Source organism: Rousettus aegyptiacus, unplaced genomic scaffold (genome assembly GCF_014176215.1).
Source record: "Rousettus aegyptiacus isolate mRouAeg1 unplaced genomic scaffold, mRouAeg1.p scaffold_m13_p_6, whole genome shotgun sequence".
In the NCBI taxonomy this organism is placed as follows: Eukaryota; Metazoa; Chordata; class Mammalia; order Chiroptera; family Pteropodidae; genus Rousettus; species Rousettus aegyptiacus.
In genome coordinates this window covers 23,228,134-23,247,454 of record NW_023416309.1, presented here as the reverse complement: position 1 = coordinate 23,247,454, position 19,321 = coordinate 23,228,134, and the positions used below count along the sequence as shown (strand labels likewise).

Genomic DNA, 19,321 nt, shown 5'->3' with positions numbered 1-19,321 from the left:
TCAAAAGTAAAGCAATAATTAAAAATAGGAGGAGCCAATGAAGCAAGGACCTTACTCACCTGGTAATAAAAAGGATAAAATAGGGTATGAAACATAGAGAAAAAAAACATTAATTCCACCCTATAAAAACAAGGATTATGCTATCAGCATCCAAATAAAAAAATTCCATATAATTCCAGTTCAATTCCAAATGTAACTAATAAACAGTAGGCCTGTGCACAGGAAGCAAAAATCTTAATTAGCACTGAGAAAACGTCCACAAGCAGATACCAAGACATTTTAGAGAGTTCTATGACTATGTGAATAAGAAACACTCATAAGATCAAATGTACAATAAATGATCATATAATTTTTATACAAGATGTCCAAGATAACGACTGCTTTTTGCTTTTCCTTTCTTTCTTTCTTCCCTTGATTTTTTTTCATTGGATTTTTCATTACAAAATACATGCTCATTTTAACATATCAAGCAAAAAGAAAATCTAATAATTTCCCCCCCTCAAAATTCCATTACTTTAGATAACCAAATTCATCAACAACCTATGCTAAACGAATATTATGACATTATTTTCTTTTTGTTTTCAAAATTCTATCATGCTATACTCACAATAAATAATGTACATCTTTCCAGTTTACTATGTGTAACTCTATCTCAATGTTAAATTATCTTTATCATATTCATTTAATAGAGTAACCAAAATACATTCAACCAGTCCCATTAAAGGTAAATTTAGTATGTTACCAGTGTCTGCTTTTCAAGCACCGCTGTAATAAGCATCCTTGTAAATGTATTCGTACATACTGATGTTTTAATATCTATAGTACAGGTTCCCAAAACTAGATTACTGGAGCAAAGGGTAAGCATGTTTTTATTTTAGTAGATAAATAGTTACCACCACCAAAAAAAAAAAAAAAAAAAGGTATACAATTGACAATTCAGTATTCAGAAAGGACCAAATCTTCTGCATCCCAGAGGATTTTTTTTTCCAAACTAATAGATAAAATGCTATAAAATAATAAATTAGTCATTTTAATCTCTAATGAATAACTTGTGAATTTGATGTCTTTTCACATGCTTATTGGCCACTGGCTTTTTCTTTTCTATGGCACTTCGTCCTTTTCTTCACAATGAGTAAGAGCTTTATGCATACTAGAGATATCTTTTTACATTACCATAAATGTTTCTCCTCATCTTTCTTCTTGTTTTAATTGTGACGCCATTTGCTATATCACCTAGCTAAAAATTTTACAAACCAAACAAAAGAATATAGCATTGGATTGGGGGCTGTAAGAAGCAGACGGTGGTGTTTTGCTTGACATGGAAGATCTCTGTACTCTTCACAGGCTTTATCTGCTACCTATCATAAACAAGTACAGAGATTAGCTTTCTTTTCTCATCAACTGAATTTATCAATAATCTCTTTTTTAAAAAAATCATTTTAAATAAAAAATGTGGACAAATTTCTACCACTTTATGGCAAAAGGAAGGGGCAAGAAGAGAAAGTTTAATCAAAAGAATCCTTGTTTTTTCCAAAAGGGAATTTATGAGAACAGTCTTTTCCTCACTAGAATAACAGTAGAAATGCATATCATTAACATATACTAACACAGATATTACACACATACAGTAAACTCAGCATTATTGGTAGATGCCCAAAAGATAGTAGCTATGTGTGCTTTCCATGGAGGATATCATTTAATTCTTTCAATAACCCTGTAAGATCTGTACCTCCGTTTAAAAATAAGGCATACTGAATCCAGTTAGTATTAATATAATGGCTAGGCAGAAAGGCATAGGAGAGAAAGAGCAAGCAGGGGGATCATTTTATAAACTATGTAAATGTCTAACCAATGTACCATATACTTGAAACTAACAATAAAAGTAAATTTTAAAAAAAAGTTTTTTAAATAAAAATAAGGAAATGTGTCTTTGAAAAGTTAATTTCACTTGCCCAAGGCACACAGCTACTACAACATCCGAACACTACACTATGCTATTTGGCAGAAAATGGTTGCAAGGTCAAACCTTCCAAAAGATAAAAATATTATTAGATATTATCATATATGCATGCCCTTGCAAGATTTGACACATTTCTAATGTTGTAATGTATCTACATCTGCCTTAAATATAATTTTTTTTTATGTTTTTTGTAGGTCAAAGTAACCTCAATACTGTTCTACAGGAGACCGTGTTGACAAACACTGTCCAAATGCTAAGTTGCCTTTTTTTGGCAGCCAGATACTAAGCACCAGATGCACCAGATCCTAGATGAAGGGAGGCAGACAAGAAAATGGAGAAAAGGTATAAACATGTCCTCCTCCAAGAGTTTATTATCTAGTTCGTTAAGGAAGACAGAGTAAATAAACAATTCCAATAAAATGTGATAAATGCAATGATAGCCAAATGTAGATGAAGTGCTACAACATTCTAGAAGACAGAGTGACTGTCACTATCTGCAGAAGTCTAGGAAGGTTGTGTAGAAGAGGGGACATCTGAGCTAGGTATTGAAAGATTTGCAGGGATTTTCCAAGAAGAGAAAAATGAGAACTCCACAAACTAGCAAGAGAAAGCTTGCACAAAGACATGGAAGAACGTAAAAGCACAGTCCATTTGGGAAAAGGCTGGAGAAATAAGTACAGCATGGTCACGATGTCGGATTTTTCAGAAAAAAAACAAAGGGTAAAAATGGTAAGTTATATTGGGACAACATGGTAAAAGATCTTCTGTGCAACCCTAACATGTTTGGATTTTGCCCTATTTATAATGGGTAACCTTAAAAGGTTTCTAAAAAGAGGAATGGCATCATATTCTTGTTTTGTAAAGATGAGTGTGGAGGCCAGCTGTCCATTGAAACTAAGAGATAATTTAGGCAACTGTTAAAGTGGCTCATGCAAAAGATAAGCAGAACTAAAGGAGTGGCACAGAGTTAGAAGGATGGCTGGTGTCAAAAGCCACGTGTTATAATTGAAAAAACAAAATTTAATTTTTTAAAAACCACATGTGGGGTAGGATCTAAAGTATTTGTACTTCACTACACGAAAAGTGGAGAAAGGTCTCATTAAAACGCAGATTTTTAACTTAAGCAATGATCTCAAACAGATAAAAGGCTTCTTCAGAAATTCATGTAAATGTGCATTAAGTATTTACTTAATCCTCCCGAAATTTCATCAATTTCTTGGCAAATGTACAGCTTAAAATGAGCTCATTAGGGGGTTTGGCAAAACAGCTTGTGCTAGTTTTGATTGACGGCCTCACCACAGTTTGGATCTCAGGGCATGGAAAATTTTTAAGCAGGTAGAAATCTTGCCAGTTAGGAGGATACTCTGTAGAAATGAAGTGATCTGACCAAGTGTATATACATTCTGAATAACAGATTGAACCCAAATTTCTCACCTCAGAGAGCAATTCATTACATTGATTCTTCATAAACCTGTAGGACTTCAAGCTGATTGGCTACACACTCTGAGAGATTCAATATAAACTTGAGTGGACATCTATACCAATCTAAGCCGTCATTTCATACCCAATAACAGCTTTACAATCCAACCAGACTTTGCAAAATATATCATTGAACTTCAAGGAAATTTTTAATTAGTGTTTATGTTGGACCCATTAACAAGAAGAGCAGTTTCCTGGCATACATAATGCTTTAATAAGATTAAAAATTGCCAAAACCTCAAAAAGATGCTAAATATCTGTAAACTTTTAAGAAATCAACTTTAAAGTGTCCAATAATCACTAAAATATTATTGGTTATTAATTATTATATTTGGAAGATGCTAAATTAGTTCAATGAAAAGATACCATACTGAAAAATAGTACATTTAAATAAACAATATGTTAAAAACACACACACCAATATGTTCACATAGCATTAAGCAATTTAAATCAAATAAATGACAAAATAATACAATTTGACCCTTACAACTCAGAGATGGAAAAAGTAGGCATTGTCATTATTCCCATTTTGTAGATGAAAAAACTGAGTTGCAAAACAGTTCAGAATCGCACTTGTGAATATCATTTTCACATATCCGACTCTGAGTTTCTATCCCTTCTACTAGGTATCAATGCTCTCCTTTCTGTTTCTTTTCATTGTTGAGAAAGATAAAACACAGCATTAAAATCAATTCTTCATTGTCAACATTTTATTGCATGGTACTGCAGATGAAACTCTTACACAAGAACCAGGCCTCCCTCTGCATATTACAGGTAATCCTGAAACTCTGTCTGCACACCACTCACAAACAGGTAGACACTGAGATCACAAAGGGTATAATCAATTTCTCTCACCTATCATTAAAATAACTAGGTGACCTTTCTTGTCCCAGCAGTCTGCCTACTGAATACTGGCAACACCTCCACAGCAGTGACAGATACACACTTTTAAAGGCTGCTAATGTTTAGTTGAATGTTGAACCATTGTGGCTTTTTTAAACAGGATAGTTGCTGTTATAAATATGTATACGATGTACAAAACATAACTATAACCATTTTACATAACTATCATTTCAGAAGGACCACAAATAACAAGTAGAAAGGGAAGATAAATTTTAAAAGCAATCCATTCTAAATGATGATCAAAGCAGAGGTTAGAGTGGCATGGAGCCAAGAGCCAAGAAATGCAGGCAGGTTCTAGAAGTTAGAAAATGTAAAGAAAATAATTCTCTCCTAGACCCTCTTGAAGGACGAAATCCTGCCAACCCATTTTTGGACTCCTGACCTCCAGAACTGCAATAAACAAATATCCATTGCTTTAAGCCAAAAAAAGAAAAAAGAATCTATTATACTTCAAATTTAACTTGGAATAGAAATATTAAAATACGAGGTGATATATCTGCCAAAAAAAAATCACACATGTAAGTCCTTTAAAGATAATATAGATGCAGATAACTTTTTCTATATATAATAGGATACTGTGCATTTCTGGATCCATGAAAAATAATGATAGTCTGAGTATCATTTTAGAACTAAATAATTAGTATACTGCATTATAATTCTGTAAAAATGTTTAACACTATATAACACATCAGTTTCTATTATCTAAAATACAAGTTTTAAAGGATAATTTTTAAATTATACCAACTCAAGTGTACCATGTTGTAAATCTTTTAAGAAGAAAAAGATGTTACTCTCTGTGCAAATTTAGAAACCAATCCAAATTTTACTTTACTTGGAACATCCATCCCATATATAATGACATCAGGGTCTCTTTGGTTAAGCCTAGTAGCAGAGTTGATGACATAAAAAAAAGGTATTCGAACTATATCAAGTGTGGGCCCCAGACCTGGCTGGTCCCTGGTCCGGCTGTGAGGCTGGAGGCTATGAATCGGATCCCAGATTTAAAATGTTACATTAGTGTACTAGGGTGCCTGCGCCTAATATACGTAAACATAATTCAGTTTATTGTATCATGCATGTGTGGCCAAATACCACTACTGCACTGTGATATATGTGGAGCCCATGCGGTCCCCTGGGGAGCAGAAGAGCAGAAGCAGCAGCGCACTCCCCGCAACAGAACTGCGCTCCCAGCAATAAAGTTGGTGCCTGCCGTTTCATTCTCATGTCAGCTCCTCGTATGTTCTTCCAACTGGGTGTCTCACCACTGAAACCTTTCCTTCTCCATCGGCTCAGCACTGACATCAAGTAACAATGTGTTATTTTGTTTTTAACTTTATCATTCAGAGGGTTGAGTTAGCCACACTTACTGGTACACTATCAGGATGTTCCTTATTCATTTGTTCCATAACCTACTCCTATGCACTGAGCCCCACAGGCAGCCATTCTAATGTGCTTAATGAGTATTTTATGTAAGTGTTCTTACAAGATGTGTACTGTGACTTTTTAATGAGCATAAACAGTAAATACATTCCACACTCACGTTTTTCACAAAGCACTATATTTTTAAGATCCATTTGTGTTGCTTTTATATAATCTGCTGCTTCTAACTACAGACAACTCCATAATGTGCACCCACCATTCTACCTCTCCCTCTCCCAGCAATGGTCACCCAGTACCTCCCACACCCCTACACCGCCAATAACACAGCAGTGAATAACTTTGGATACATTCTCTTGGGTATCTACGGGGCACATTCCAGTGTCCATCTGTAGGAATTAAATTGTTGGGTCACAGAGTAAATAACTAGTTAATTTGCTTAAGTAATGCCAGACTGCTTTCCAAAACAGCTGCCCCAGTCTGTGCTCCCAGCAGCAACACACAAGGTTGCCCATTTATTCCTCCATTTGGCTTTGCCACTTATTAGCTCCATAAAGACTATGAACAATTTCACCTCTGAATCTTGTTTTTCTTTTCACCATGAGACCATTTACTCCAATCACCTGATATGTTATTGTTACACACAATTTTTTAAAAAATAACATGAGAGTACTTTTAAGAATATAGTTTATGAATATAAGCAATTATTGTTGTAATTTTTGTTCTTATGATAATTTCTAATTTTCCTCCACCCCACCCCCACCCACACCCAGCCAAATGAGAGGAGATAAGTGAATAAGCTTAAAACTTGGAAAACAAAACTTTCTCCTGGATACCTAAACATTGAGGGAAATTGAAACAGCATGGGGCAAATAATTTTCCTTCTTTATTTATTCATCTATGCATTAACTTAATCAAATATTTTGTTAAGGACTATGTCCCTGGCACTCTACTAGTATTAAAATATAAAAATGTATACAACAAATATGCACACAGTACATAGCAAATTTTCCATCTATGTCTTGAATTCTGTACATAAATTTTATTCCTAAATGTAATACTTCAAAGATGGTAGCTTCTGATATCATAGAATAACAGCTCCTATGTATTGAGCACCTACTATAATAACAAGTCCTGTATATTTCTTCAAACACTTGGAACAATCTTGCAAGGTGGATGTTATTATTCTAGTTCCTCATATGAGGAAACAGACATGGTTAAGTTATTTGCCCAATGGAGCAATTAAATGGTAGCGCCAGAAAACCCGTTATGTTGTTCTAAAGTCCAGGCTTCCTCTTTCCACTCCACCTCATTTTCTCTTAAAAGATATGTTTAAAGGTATCTTTAATAAAGGGAACATTATTGTAGGTGCTGTAAGGACAGAAACAAAACACAGAAATTATAATGATGCTGTTCAACAACAAACACTACCATTTATTTAACATTTATTAATACCAAGTGCTTTATGTGCATTAATCACAGTTCTTATAAAAATATTGTAAATAAGGTGTCTTCATCTTTATTTCAAAGGTGTAGAAACTGAGATTTAGCTTTCCAAGGTAACATAGTTGCTAATTAGTAAAGCTCAGACTAAAATACAGATCTTCCTAACTACAAAACTGTGGTTTTTGACTATAAATGAGCACTTATTTAAGGGTAATAAAATGTTATTAAATTAGATTGTGGTGATGGTTTTCCACCTCTATAAACCATATCAAAATTTATTGAATTGTACACTTTGAATGGGTGAATTTTATGCATATAAATTACATCTCAATAAATCTGTTTAGAAACTTTACAGTTTTCTCTTTGTAACTATACTTTTCTTTATACATTAATAAAGTCTAACTTAACATCAATGTTTTTTCCACAATATCTACTTTTCAGCGATAGTTAAAATCATATTTTCAGTTCTCAAATTAAGTCCATGTCAAAGGAATAATTCCCCCTGGACTTTCTCTTTCCTCCCATTTTAATCTGAAATCATTCATTCTCTAGAGATGTGAGGTAAAAAATGAATGGTTTCTTAAACAGTTGCACGTACACTACCTTTTGACTCTACAACCCTACTTGTAGGTAATTAACACTCCCACCAAAAAAAGGAGGGTTATTATGTGTCAACAAAAAGATGAATACCCAAATCTTGATGGCAGCATTATTCATAATAGCCAAAGGCTAAAAACAATTTAAATGTCTGATGAATGGATGAACAATCTGTGGTATAGTCATACAGAAAAATACTGCTCAGCAATAAAAAAGAATAATCTAGTAATACCTACAATGGCATAGATAAATATCAAAAGCATTATGCTGGAAGAAGCCAAGCACAAAAGAAAAATACAAGCAAAACTAATTTACGCTAAAAAAAAAAAAAAAAAAAAACAGAACAATGGCTGCCTGACGGGTTGGAGGGAGCTGGGAAAGAACCCAAGTGAACTTATGATAAAGATTCTGTTGTTATGGGGTACAACATTTGTAAAACTGGTAGAACTGTACATTTAAATTTGGAGAATTTTATTGTATATAAATTATACCTCAATAATGTGTTGAATACACATGGACACACACACCAACACATACATAAGGGGAAGAAAACTCTAGTATGCTTAACCTGACTCCGTAGAAACAGAGCCTCAAAAATCCTGTCCACCATCCTAACATCTAAAAGCCAATTACCTTAGTTCTCTCATTTCTAATCCAGATATCTACTTGCTATTTATTTTGTTCTCAGTGGAAAAAGAGAGAGTTGATTGACCCTTCTCAGAAGTATTGAATTCTTTTCTTTACTTAAAAGTTTATTTAAACAGCCCGCTAGACTATGACATTCTGGAGAGTAAAAACTAGTTCTTATTTATCTGTGCCTCCCCATGTGTTCCTGTCATCTGGTAAGTGCCAACTACATTTAGATAAATAAATTATTGATTTGACTAAAAAATTTCAGTGCATTTCACTGAGTGTAAGTGGTATGCTGGAACTAGCTAATACCAGCTTTCCAGAAAGCCAATTCTGTGTTTCTTTTACCAATTCCATATTAGCCTCTCATTGGCAACTTTAAATGAGCCATGATGCAAGTATTTTGTGACATTATGATTTATAATAAGAAATACATATTTGGTTTTCAACCTAGTTCCTGACACTGAGCTCCTAAAGCTCTTGGAATTTCCTAGGTGATGAGAGTGAGTAAAGGTGTCTTGTTTTGTTAATGAGATGACTTGTGGACTCTACACCCCTTAAGAATAGGGGCTGGTTACCAGGAGAACCAAACATGTGATTAGAGAGTCTGAACTTTCAGACTCACCCCCCTAACCTCTAGGGACAGAAAGGGGACCAGAAGTTGAATCAATCACCAAAGGCCAGTGACTTAATCAATCATACCTATGTAACGAAGCCTCCATAAAATCCCAAAAGGACTAGGTTTAGAGAGGTTCCAGGTTTATGAACACGTGAGGATTTATGGACAGTGGCATACTCAGAGAGGGCATGTAAGCTCTGAGTCCCTTACCCTATACTTTGCCTTATGCATCTTTTCCATCTGGCGGTTCCTGAATTATACCCTTTCTAATAAACCAGTAATATAATAAGTAAAATGTTTATCTGAATTCTGTGAGCCACTCTAGCAAATTAATTGAACCCAAGAAGATGGTAACTGGAACCTCCAATCTATAGCCAGCTGGTCAAAAGCGGAGGTGATAACCTGGGATTGTGACTGGCATCTGAAGTCAGGGGAGGAGAGCCTCAGGCCAGTCTCGTGAGAGGAGGCCTTAACCTGCGGGATCTGATGCTATCTGTGGATAGTGTCAGAACTGAGTTGAATGGTAGGACACCTAGCTGGTATGGGAGCATTGCTTGTTGGTGTAGGGGAAACCATCTTCACCCCACCCCCACCTCCACACACGCACACACAAAAACACTGGAATCGGTGACCAGAATTCTTATATATATACCACAGAAATGGACAAATGCTATAAAAATGCTATTAATTAGGACTTTTTTTGGGGGGGGGGGGAGCCAGTTTACTAGCATGCCACTGATCATACCTCAAATTTGAAAAAGGAAGAAAACATAAAGGACCCACAAAGGCTAAGCAGCTATCCCATAAAGGACCCACAAAGGCTAAGCAGCTATCCCAACTGCTCTCTACCTACTATTTGAAGTGCCCCAATTCTTTTACACCCCACTAAAATTCTTTGTTTTTGCTGAGTGTTCCGTTGCCAGTCCAAACTCACTGAGATGTCCCCTAAAAACTAATAAATTTCTTATGCTCTAAAATATCATCAACTGCAAACAATACAATTTCTTTAAAAATTAGATTTTCAGAGAAAAATAAATCACTTAAAATAAACAACATAATCTTAAAGTTCCCAACATTTGGGAAATTATCCTAATATCAGAAATGCCAAAATATAAAGGAAAGAAAAATGCTTCTGAGAAACAAGAAAATGTATTACTTTATTACAAATAACATATAATCCTCTCTCAGCATTTAAAAATTTTTTAAGTCATACAGTACGTTAGCTTGAATAAACCTTAGAAATCATTTATTCCAACTCTCCTTTTTTCAGTGGAGAAACCGAAGCCCAAGATTCTGAAGTTACAGAGCTAGTTAGAGAATGAGGACTCCATTCCCGGCCTTCTGATTTCATCATCATGGCTCTCTCCATTACTCAGGCAGAGAGGCGTTCAAATTCAGTTTTCACCTTTACCAGCCTACAACTGGCATAGTGCTCCTGAAGCTCAGTTTTGCATATATAAAATGGAGTGGGGATAATAATGACTACCCTACAGTTCGTTTTGAAGTATACAGCACCTATCATGAGAGGCAAAACAAATCATAGTTGTTATTATTAAAAATGCCTATATCTTCCCTATCAAACTAGATTATAAACATTTTTTATGTATAAGGATGTTTATTTGCAGCATTGTCTCTAAGGGCCAAAAACTAATACCAATGTAAATGTTAATTAACAAGAAAATTAGTAAATAAATTATGATCTAGCCACACTGTGAATATTAGGCAGCCATTAAAAAGAATAGAGTATCTTTCCATTACCCAGAGAAGCTGCACAGTAAGGAAATGTAGTTTGATGCTGGAGGGACAAAATAGCTACTAATGAATCACTATAGTTATCTTGAAAACATTTTGGGAAACAGTCTTTCCAATTCAGCAACACACAGTTCTTTATTCTACTAACTTATGGCATTTAAATTAATTTCCATTCTACCTCTTTCCTCTATCAAGCCAGGTCCAAATCTTCATGCCCTATCCAGAAAATATGTATGTTAGGTCCAATTTTTCATTATTTCCCTTTCTTTAATAGTATCTGAAAATGGTAGTAACTAGGCATCATCTGATAAAACAAATACCAAAATAATTCCTTTCATATTTTAAAGCTCTAACTCCAAACATTAGTTCACTTTATCTGTCCATTAATATACGTTATCAAGTACTAAAGACATTTTTTTCTGAGAAAAATGCTACCATGTACTCGGATCTGAAAACATGTAACTTTCATGTGTTTTCTTCTTACCTGACATATTTGCTTATTAATCCATACAGGACCTTCCAAAGAAATGAAATTCAGGAATGATTTCTATAAAACATAAAGGAATCAGTTCTATTTGGGTGCCATTAATCTCACTCCCATAGTCAACCAGAAACGTGGGTGGTTCTTAGAAAAATCTATGTCCTTCTGAACAGACAGATCCATTGGAAGATATAGTCTGCCCACTTTCAAACTAGGACAAGTGTCCAGAGTGTATTTCAACACCAACTATAAATTTTAAAGATGTTGCCACATCCTTTAGGGTCCATTCAGGTAAAACAGTTGTCCCCAAACTTTCTGGCACCAGTGCTCCTATGAGAATCTAATGCCTAATCATCTGAGGTGGAGCTGAGGAGGTGATGCTAGCGCTGAGGAGCAGCTGCAAATGCAGATGAAGCTTCACTCACTTGCCCACTGCTCACTTGCTGTGTGGCCCATTTCACAGACTGGTGCTGGTCTACAGCCCGGGGTTTGGAGACCCCTGAGATAAAAAATATTCAAACAGATACTGCATTTAACTTAAGTAGAACTTTCAATCTATAACCACAGTTGGGCTTCTAGTGCTGAAAAAAATCTCTAACAAAAACTAGACAATATCAAAATAACTTTAAAATTATATCATGAATAGAAGGCAATTTTAAAAATATAAGCTGTTTTTATATGTTGACAGGGGATGAAAATGAAAAAGCAATAAGCCTATTGTTCCAGGTACTTTCAGCATTAACCCACCATCTCACTGGCATTTTCATTTGCAAAATCCAAAAGAAGAGTTATGTGAACAAGAGCCCAGTCAATATACAGGGAAAGGTTACTTCAGATCTGATTAGATCATTACTAACCTTGATCTTTTTGGAAGGGCAGACTTTACTAAGTTTGGAGACACTGAAGCAAGACTAAACATTCCAATTGAAATTTATTAACTGAGAATTCATCTTGTATAAAAGTATGAAATTGTTGGTCTCATCAATTTTGAGTACTCAGTTTATTTTTACAAAAAGTAAAAATGCCACTTATATAGGCTTGAATCTCACATGATCTCCAATTTGGATTATACTGATTTCTTATCATTACAGTAACACATTCTACAAAAAAATTCAAGCATTTTGTACATGAAAATGGATAATTTTTAAATAAAGAAGTTACTGATCAAAAATCAACCTAGGAATAACCACTGAAAGTCCTGAACAATTATATTCTTTTCAATTACCAGAATATTACACTAGAATTGAGCATACTCACTTGCTATATAAACTAGTTAACACTGTAAAAGGAAAAAGAAATTTAAATACTGAATAAAGGAAAACTACAGTCCTCAAGTAACCACCACCACAAAAATGCAAACAAGTTCATAATCTACAATGTTTCCTAGGATTCCAAAACACATCACTGGTGTTTATATTGTCTTAAGGACATTGAGCCACATTCTCTATTATGGAGCCTGACACATTGCTGTGCAGATAACAAAACAGACATTTATTTATGCTTTAACAAAAAGAACGTTGAGAACCATCATAAATGGTTCATCATAAATAACCATCTAACTACAGTCCAAATTCACAACTCACTTATTCACCCTCCACTAATTTGAGAACTAAGAGAAACTGGCCCTCTATTGCAGTTTTTGTTTCAGAGTTGGGGTTTTAATTTTACATTCACTTTCAATATGGAAATTTTGCTTCCTTAAAGAGGCACTCATTTGAGCCCAGGTCAGCAGATTATAAGGATGCCTGAACTGCTAAGGCAGCAATGCGTGTCAACTCAGAGATTGTGTCCCTGTAGTCTTGCTACCAGAGCCTACCTCTGATGTCCTATCCTCTTGGAATAAGGTCTGGTATAACCCCAGGGATGATTGCTGAACCCTTCTTTTAAAGAGAAAGTGTCCTCTTTTTAAATTAGACAAGCCACACTTATTCTCAAGAAAAATTAAAACTCAGAATCAAGGTGGCAGTAAAAAAACCCACCAATTGACTTTGCCAAGATTTAGGAGTCTTAAAGACTTCCCTTTGATTCCCCAGAGGATTTTTAGAGACAACTAAGAGAAAAACACGATCCAGGCTAGGAGATTTGCGTGTTTGGGGAAATTCTACATAACTTGAAACTAGGTAAACTACTGCTTTAAAGGCTACTCAAACATGTATCATTTTTTGAAAAGTGGTATTTCTTTTTTCTAAAATAGATAACACAAGACATATGATTTTAAAAAAAGCCTTCCTCCTCCTGGCTCCCCAGCTCCCTTGCCAAGGCCAACTATAGTTTCTCGGGTCCCCTTCCGCAGATACTCTATGCAGATGCAAACATACGTGAGCGTTTTAAACCAATTATCCTACATTATACACACAGTGGCAGCTGTAAAATTGCTACTAAACGCCTCTGGGCTTAAAGGTGGCGATCTGCTAAGGGATGTGGAATAGGAGGGAGGAGATTTATCCTAAAGCTGCGTTTTTACACATCGTGCACCGAGCTTTTTACTTCGTATGTGTTTTATTTGCCTGCCTATGGAAGGCTCTTTAATATCGGGGAGAGGGTAAACCCACAGCGAGCCACCCACCCCTGGCACTGTCACTATATTTGCACTGGTCTGCACTTTTTTTTAATGTCCCAGTGTTTATATTTTGTATTTTTCACTGGGTTAAATGAAGTATCTCGAATCACCTTCAAAAAAAAAAAAAAAGCCTAACTCTGAAGGTAACTTTCAGAACCAGGTGATTTTCTTCCACCCCGCCAAGCACCCGTCTACTTCGGTCGTGTCCTTAGGAAGGGTTCAGCCTGGCACGGAGTTAGTTGGAGAGGCGAGCCAAGAACACAGACGTCCAAAGACGGGAGAAAGGTGAGGGCGTCCGGAGCCCTGGGCCGCGCTTTTCTTCTTCTACACAAATGTTTCGAAACAGAGCCCCAATGCCTTGGGCCCTCCTTCCTTACTCGGGATGGGATGCTCCGGCTCTGCGCTGATTACGAGCTCGCGCCTCTACCCCGGGCCGCAACTTCAGTCCCGCGCCCTGGGGAGCAGCGGGACCCACACGACCCGCAGGGATCAGGACCCCTCCGCTCGCCTTTCCCGCGCCGCGCCGCACCCCCGCACCCCCAAGAGGACAGGACTCCCGGCAGCGCCCCTGCGCGTCCACGGCTCCCGCGACACGCCTCCCCCCTCCGCCCGGGCCTCCCGCGCTCCCCGATTCCCCGCGCGCCCCAGCCGGACAGGAAGCCACAGGTAGGGGGGCCGCGCGGCGCTCACCTGCGCAAGAGGAGGGGTGCTCTCCGCGCCGGCTGCAGAGGAGGCGGAGGAGGCCATGTTGTGGGGCCGCTGCTGCTGCGCTATCCAGGAACTCCGCTCTCCCCTCCCCGCGCCTCCTGCCCCCAAATGTGGGACTCCTCGGGAAAAAAGTTCGGCTCTGGCTCAGGAACGCCAAGCGCGGCTCTGCAGTACCCGCCCCGCGCCGCGTCTCCTTGTGCTGCTGTGGCCGCAGAGCCTGCCAGGTGCCCGCCAGGGCGGGTGTGCAGGGGGCGGGCCCGGCTCAGGTAGAGGCGCGGCTGCCCGCGGAGTCCGCTCCCAGCCGGCTGCCCCGGCCCCACGAGCATGCCCAGTCGGCCGCCGCTTGGGGGTCCGAACAGTGGCGGGGCGAAGGGGCGGGGGCGAAGGGGCGGGGGCGAAGGGGCGGGTGGCCTTACCTGGGGAGGAACGGGGCGGAGGTAGCTCCAGGAAGGGAGGGAGTGCAAGTGCTATTTCCTGCGGGCTGCTGAGGAGTTCCATTAACCATCTCCATTATAACGAAATAATAAATAATAATAATCTCTAATTATGTGATTACTTAAGGCTTATTCAAGCTTAAGTGAAAAAAATCATTATTAGGCAATTTTGCTTTTGTTTTATTATTAATCTATAGGATACAAGCCATGCAGAAGTCGTGTTTGCCAGGCACACGTCTCAAAACCATGTTCATAGCATTTCCTTCCACACCACCTATGTCCCAGCAGCACCTACATTGCCTCAGCTACCCGTCCAATTAAAAAATAAAACTCAGGAGCTGTCTGGGGTGTGAGGTAGGCACTGAGCCTGATCCAGTAAGAAAATAGGGGACAGGACCTCTGAGTGTCCTTGAAAGCTCAAGTGACAAGGCTTTGCAGAACTCTGTCCTGAACAAGGCTGAGGAACTGTTGGATTCAGGCTGCTGCCCCCACACAGACTTCACTATTCAGCTCCATTGGGGAGGAAAGCAACTGGCCCTCACGTAGCATCTCCAAAAGGGAGATCCTCTCAGTGGAGTCATGGGAGATGCATTTAGTCCATGCACAGAGTAGAGTCAGGGCATTAAATGACGGTGAATTATTACATTGGCTAGAAAGTGATTCCCTTTTCACTTTCTTTTAATGCTTCCACTTACATAAAGAAGAAAGTATTCTCAAATACTCATTAAACCCCCTTTTTCTCAAAGAGTAGGCTCCAGGCTCAAAGCCTTAGGTAAGCACTGGGATCTAATTAGAATTTATAGCATTGTTAAGTTTCGCTGTTTATTGTTACTGTTATTTTCAAATGAAAGCACGTTTTCTATTTATGATAGGGATCCAGTTTCCTTTTTAAACAAGTATATGTAGGGTTTTTTTTTTTAATCACATAAAGATGGTAATAGTTCAGATGGGACTAAGATAAAGCAAAAATTCTAGAGGTAGGTAGAGACTGTCTGAAATATGGAAAACTGACAACAATGTTTTCCTCAACTAGTGACAGCCAAAGGCAAAATAACTCCTTAACCAGAGAGCAGTGAATTAACTGTGCCTCCAATTTAACACCCAGCTCACTTCCTCCGTAACACACATAAAGCTGAAATAACATTTTTGGGGCATCAGCTCTGTGTTGGGCTCTGTGCAAAGCATTTTATAAATGAATATGATATCTCATTTGGTCCTCACAAAATCCTTGAAAGATAAGTATCACAATATGGAAACTTACTCTCAGAAACTCTAATTTAGCTGTGGTCACAAACTAATAGCTTTATAATTTGGGCATTCTTAACTAGAGTTTCAAAAAAAACCACTTCAGAATTTAATAAGTCCACAAACCTAAAATTTTATGTTAAATTCTGTGTTCTGTTTCATGGAGACACACATCCCCAAAATGTTTAAGAGCCACTGTTATCATGATTTATGGGACAGTTCCATGCCTTGCATTATAAGGTCCATAGGGGCAAATGCCCTGTCCTCTTATATTTCTACTGTGGCTAGTCTGGTACTTTAACCCCTCAGCCACTCAGGGGCATTGGTTGAGCTAAATCAAATGTGTGAAGCAGACAATACAGGTTACAAGAACGAGTGGGGTGTCTGGGAAGAGCATCACCTTAGTAAATTCTGTGTGCACACAGGAATTTTACAAGCCAGCTCCCTGGCACTGATACAGGCTTAAGAACCATTTTAAACAAGTGGCAAGCAGCCAACCAAGTAGACAATGGTGGAGGGAAGAAGGTGCAAAAGCGCTACAGGAAGTTAGCACAGGAGCAGCACCTGAGAGACAGCCCAGAAAGACATGCTTCCTTGCAAAGCTATTCCAGTCCAGTCTGTTTATCTGGCCAGCTGTTTCTGAGAAACACTTGTGTTCAGGTTAAAGACACATCCTCCTCCAGAGACAGGCTGCAACACAACCAGAAAAGCTGACTACAAGTCAGAACTGGGAATATGGCAGCATCTCTCTTACCTTTCAAAGCTAAAACTAAACCCAAAACCTTTCCTTATCTCCCATGACCGCCTCTAATTTTGTTCTTCTCTCTGTCCCTTCTTTCACAGTTTAAGTATCTTAAAAGGATAGTAGTCAACACAGTGCCCCCACTTTCTCACTTGCACTCTCTTATCCATAGCAAGTGGGCCTCTGCCCCTCCTCAGCTATTAAAACTGCACTTCTCAAATCACAGTTGAACTCCTATTTGCCACATCCATTAAAGATTTTTCCAGACCTTACCTCAGTTGATCTTCCAGGGCACTTAACATGGCCATCAGTTACCTTCTCTCCCCATAAGTATTTTTCTAGGATTTCCTTACTTCTCATACCACGCACTGTCCCTCTGTGATCTCCATCACATCAAGGCTCTGGCTATCACAACTCCCAAATCCAACTAAGACAATTTCCCTGAACCCCAAACACATATTTCAAAATGTCCAAATGGAATGACGAGCAACACAGACCTCAAAGCTAGGGCAGGAGGCTTACGGGTCTTGGAGGAGAGGAGACTGTGCCCTGCCCCCTTCCTAGTGCAATCAGATATTTAGTCCAAAATCATCTTTAATATATCTCTAATATATCCCTTCTTAACCATGCCCACTACACTCTTCCCCTAGACCTTCTAATTGCTACAATTTATTGAGCAATTACTATGTGCCAAACCATGCCAATGTGCATTTTCTCACTTCTCACCTGAACAATTACAATAGCCTCTTAACTGTGTGTAGGGGGCCCCAATCCCCAGGCCGCAGGCCTTGGACAGGTCCATGGCCTATTAGGACCTGGGCCACACAGCAGAAGGTGAGCAGTGGGTGAGCAAGCGAAGCTTCATCTATATTTGCAGCTGCTCCTCAGCACTGGCATCACCGCCTCAGCTCCACCTTAGATCATCAGGCATTAGATTCTAATAGGAGCACTGGTCCCTGGTACCAAAAAGGTTGGGGATTGCTGGTTTAGTGTGTTTAATTATGAGATACTGCCCCAGACCCTTTATCGAGTGTTCTGTAAGGTATAGTGTGGCCACCATATTAATGCTGTAAAAATTCAGAATTGTGAAATACATCTGCCTCCAAAGGTTTCAGATTAAAGATATAGACCATTGCTTGTCCATCCTTGTCTGTTTCCACCTGAAATTAAAAGTTTCTTGAAGCTTCAGCTGTATAATTTTCAGTCCAAATACCCAGTATCTAGTGCAATGTCTGGTACAGTAGAGGTTTGCTGAGTAGATTAAGGGCATATTTATGAACTTGGACTGAATTTCATAGGACTAACTCCCAAGGTCGAAATCTGACACCTCCTCTTCCTTCCCCCACAGCTATCCCTCCTCTGGGCTATACTATACTTTGCACGCACATCACATTTCTCACTATGTAGTAATTGTTTGCATATCTGTGTCTCCAATGAGAATGAGCAGGTTGAAAGCAAAGATGATGATGTAGTAATTTTTGTGTTTCCAGGTTCACAGTCCCTAGCACAATGTCAAGCACATTATATATTGACTCAACACATTTTGTTGAATGATAGTAGAAAAGAACAGAGGGGGAGAGAGGGAAGAGGGAAGGTAAAAAAGAATGAAAGAGGTCTAGGTGAAGATCATTTCATCTCTATTTAGAGGATTCTAATTGTATGTTCCAAACTCAGTCACTTCACAAGACATCATATTTGTGCATCACCTTTATTACTTATTAGTTTTATTTAAATTAACTTACTTTTATCTAAATATCTATTTTTTATGTTTTTCCCCATGGTCCCTAACTAGTATATTCACATTTAGCCCAGAGAATGGAAGCCAACATTTGATCTTCCACAATCTGTTTTCACAAACCCAAAGAATGTTAAGATCTGGAAAAGATTTTAGAGATAACTGAGAGCGCCCCTTGACTTTACAGATGAGAAAACAGACCTGGAGAGGGGTTACGGTGTATTTGCCCAAGTCCCAAAGTAAAATCCTGAATGCACTCCTAACTCCCCACTTTTTGTACCTCTCCTATAACACATTCCCCTCTTTTCCTCTCAGAAGAAGTCACTTTCCCAAATTTGTCTTAATCATTTCTTTTTGTTTTTCAATTCTTGATACTTATTATTCCTTCCTACTTTTTTTTCCTTCCTGATACTATTTTTAGTGAATAAAACAAGAGAAAGAAAAGAAAAGAGGGAAGGGAAAGGAAAGAAAGGGAGAGGGAAATGCGTGAGGGGAGAGAAAGAGAGAAAGGGGAGAGAGGGGGAGGGAGGAAGGAAGGAAGGGCCTAAATATTTATTTTTAGAAGAAACATTATCTTACTATGTTCATGGAAAATCATATCCACTTGCACTAAATAGATATGAAAACAAAATGTTGTTAATTTCTTGTTTTAG

The 19,321-nt window shown here is 38.2% G+C and overlaps 1 protein-coding gene across 1 annotated transcript in view; it reads right to left on the bottom strand.

Moving 5' to 3' along the window:
* The window catches only part of ANK3 (ankyrin 3), a 567,956-nt gene extending 553,201 nt beyond the window's left edge, over positions 1 to 14,755 (bottom strand). Inside the window, exon 1 of the mRNA XM_016127609.2 lies at positions 14,495 to 14,755. Coding sequence (XP_015983095.2) covers positions 14,495 to 14,551 — 57 coding nt within the window. The 5' untranslated portion in view covers positions 14,552 to 14,755. The remainder of the gene's footprint in view (positions 1 to 14,494) is intronic.
* Positions 14,756 to 19,321: the final 4,566 nt, after the last annotated feature.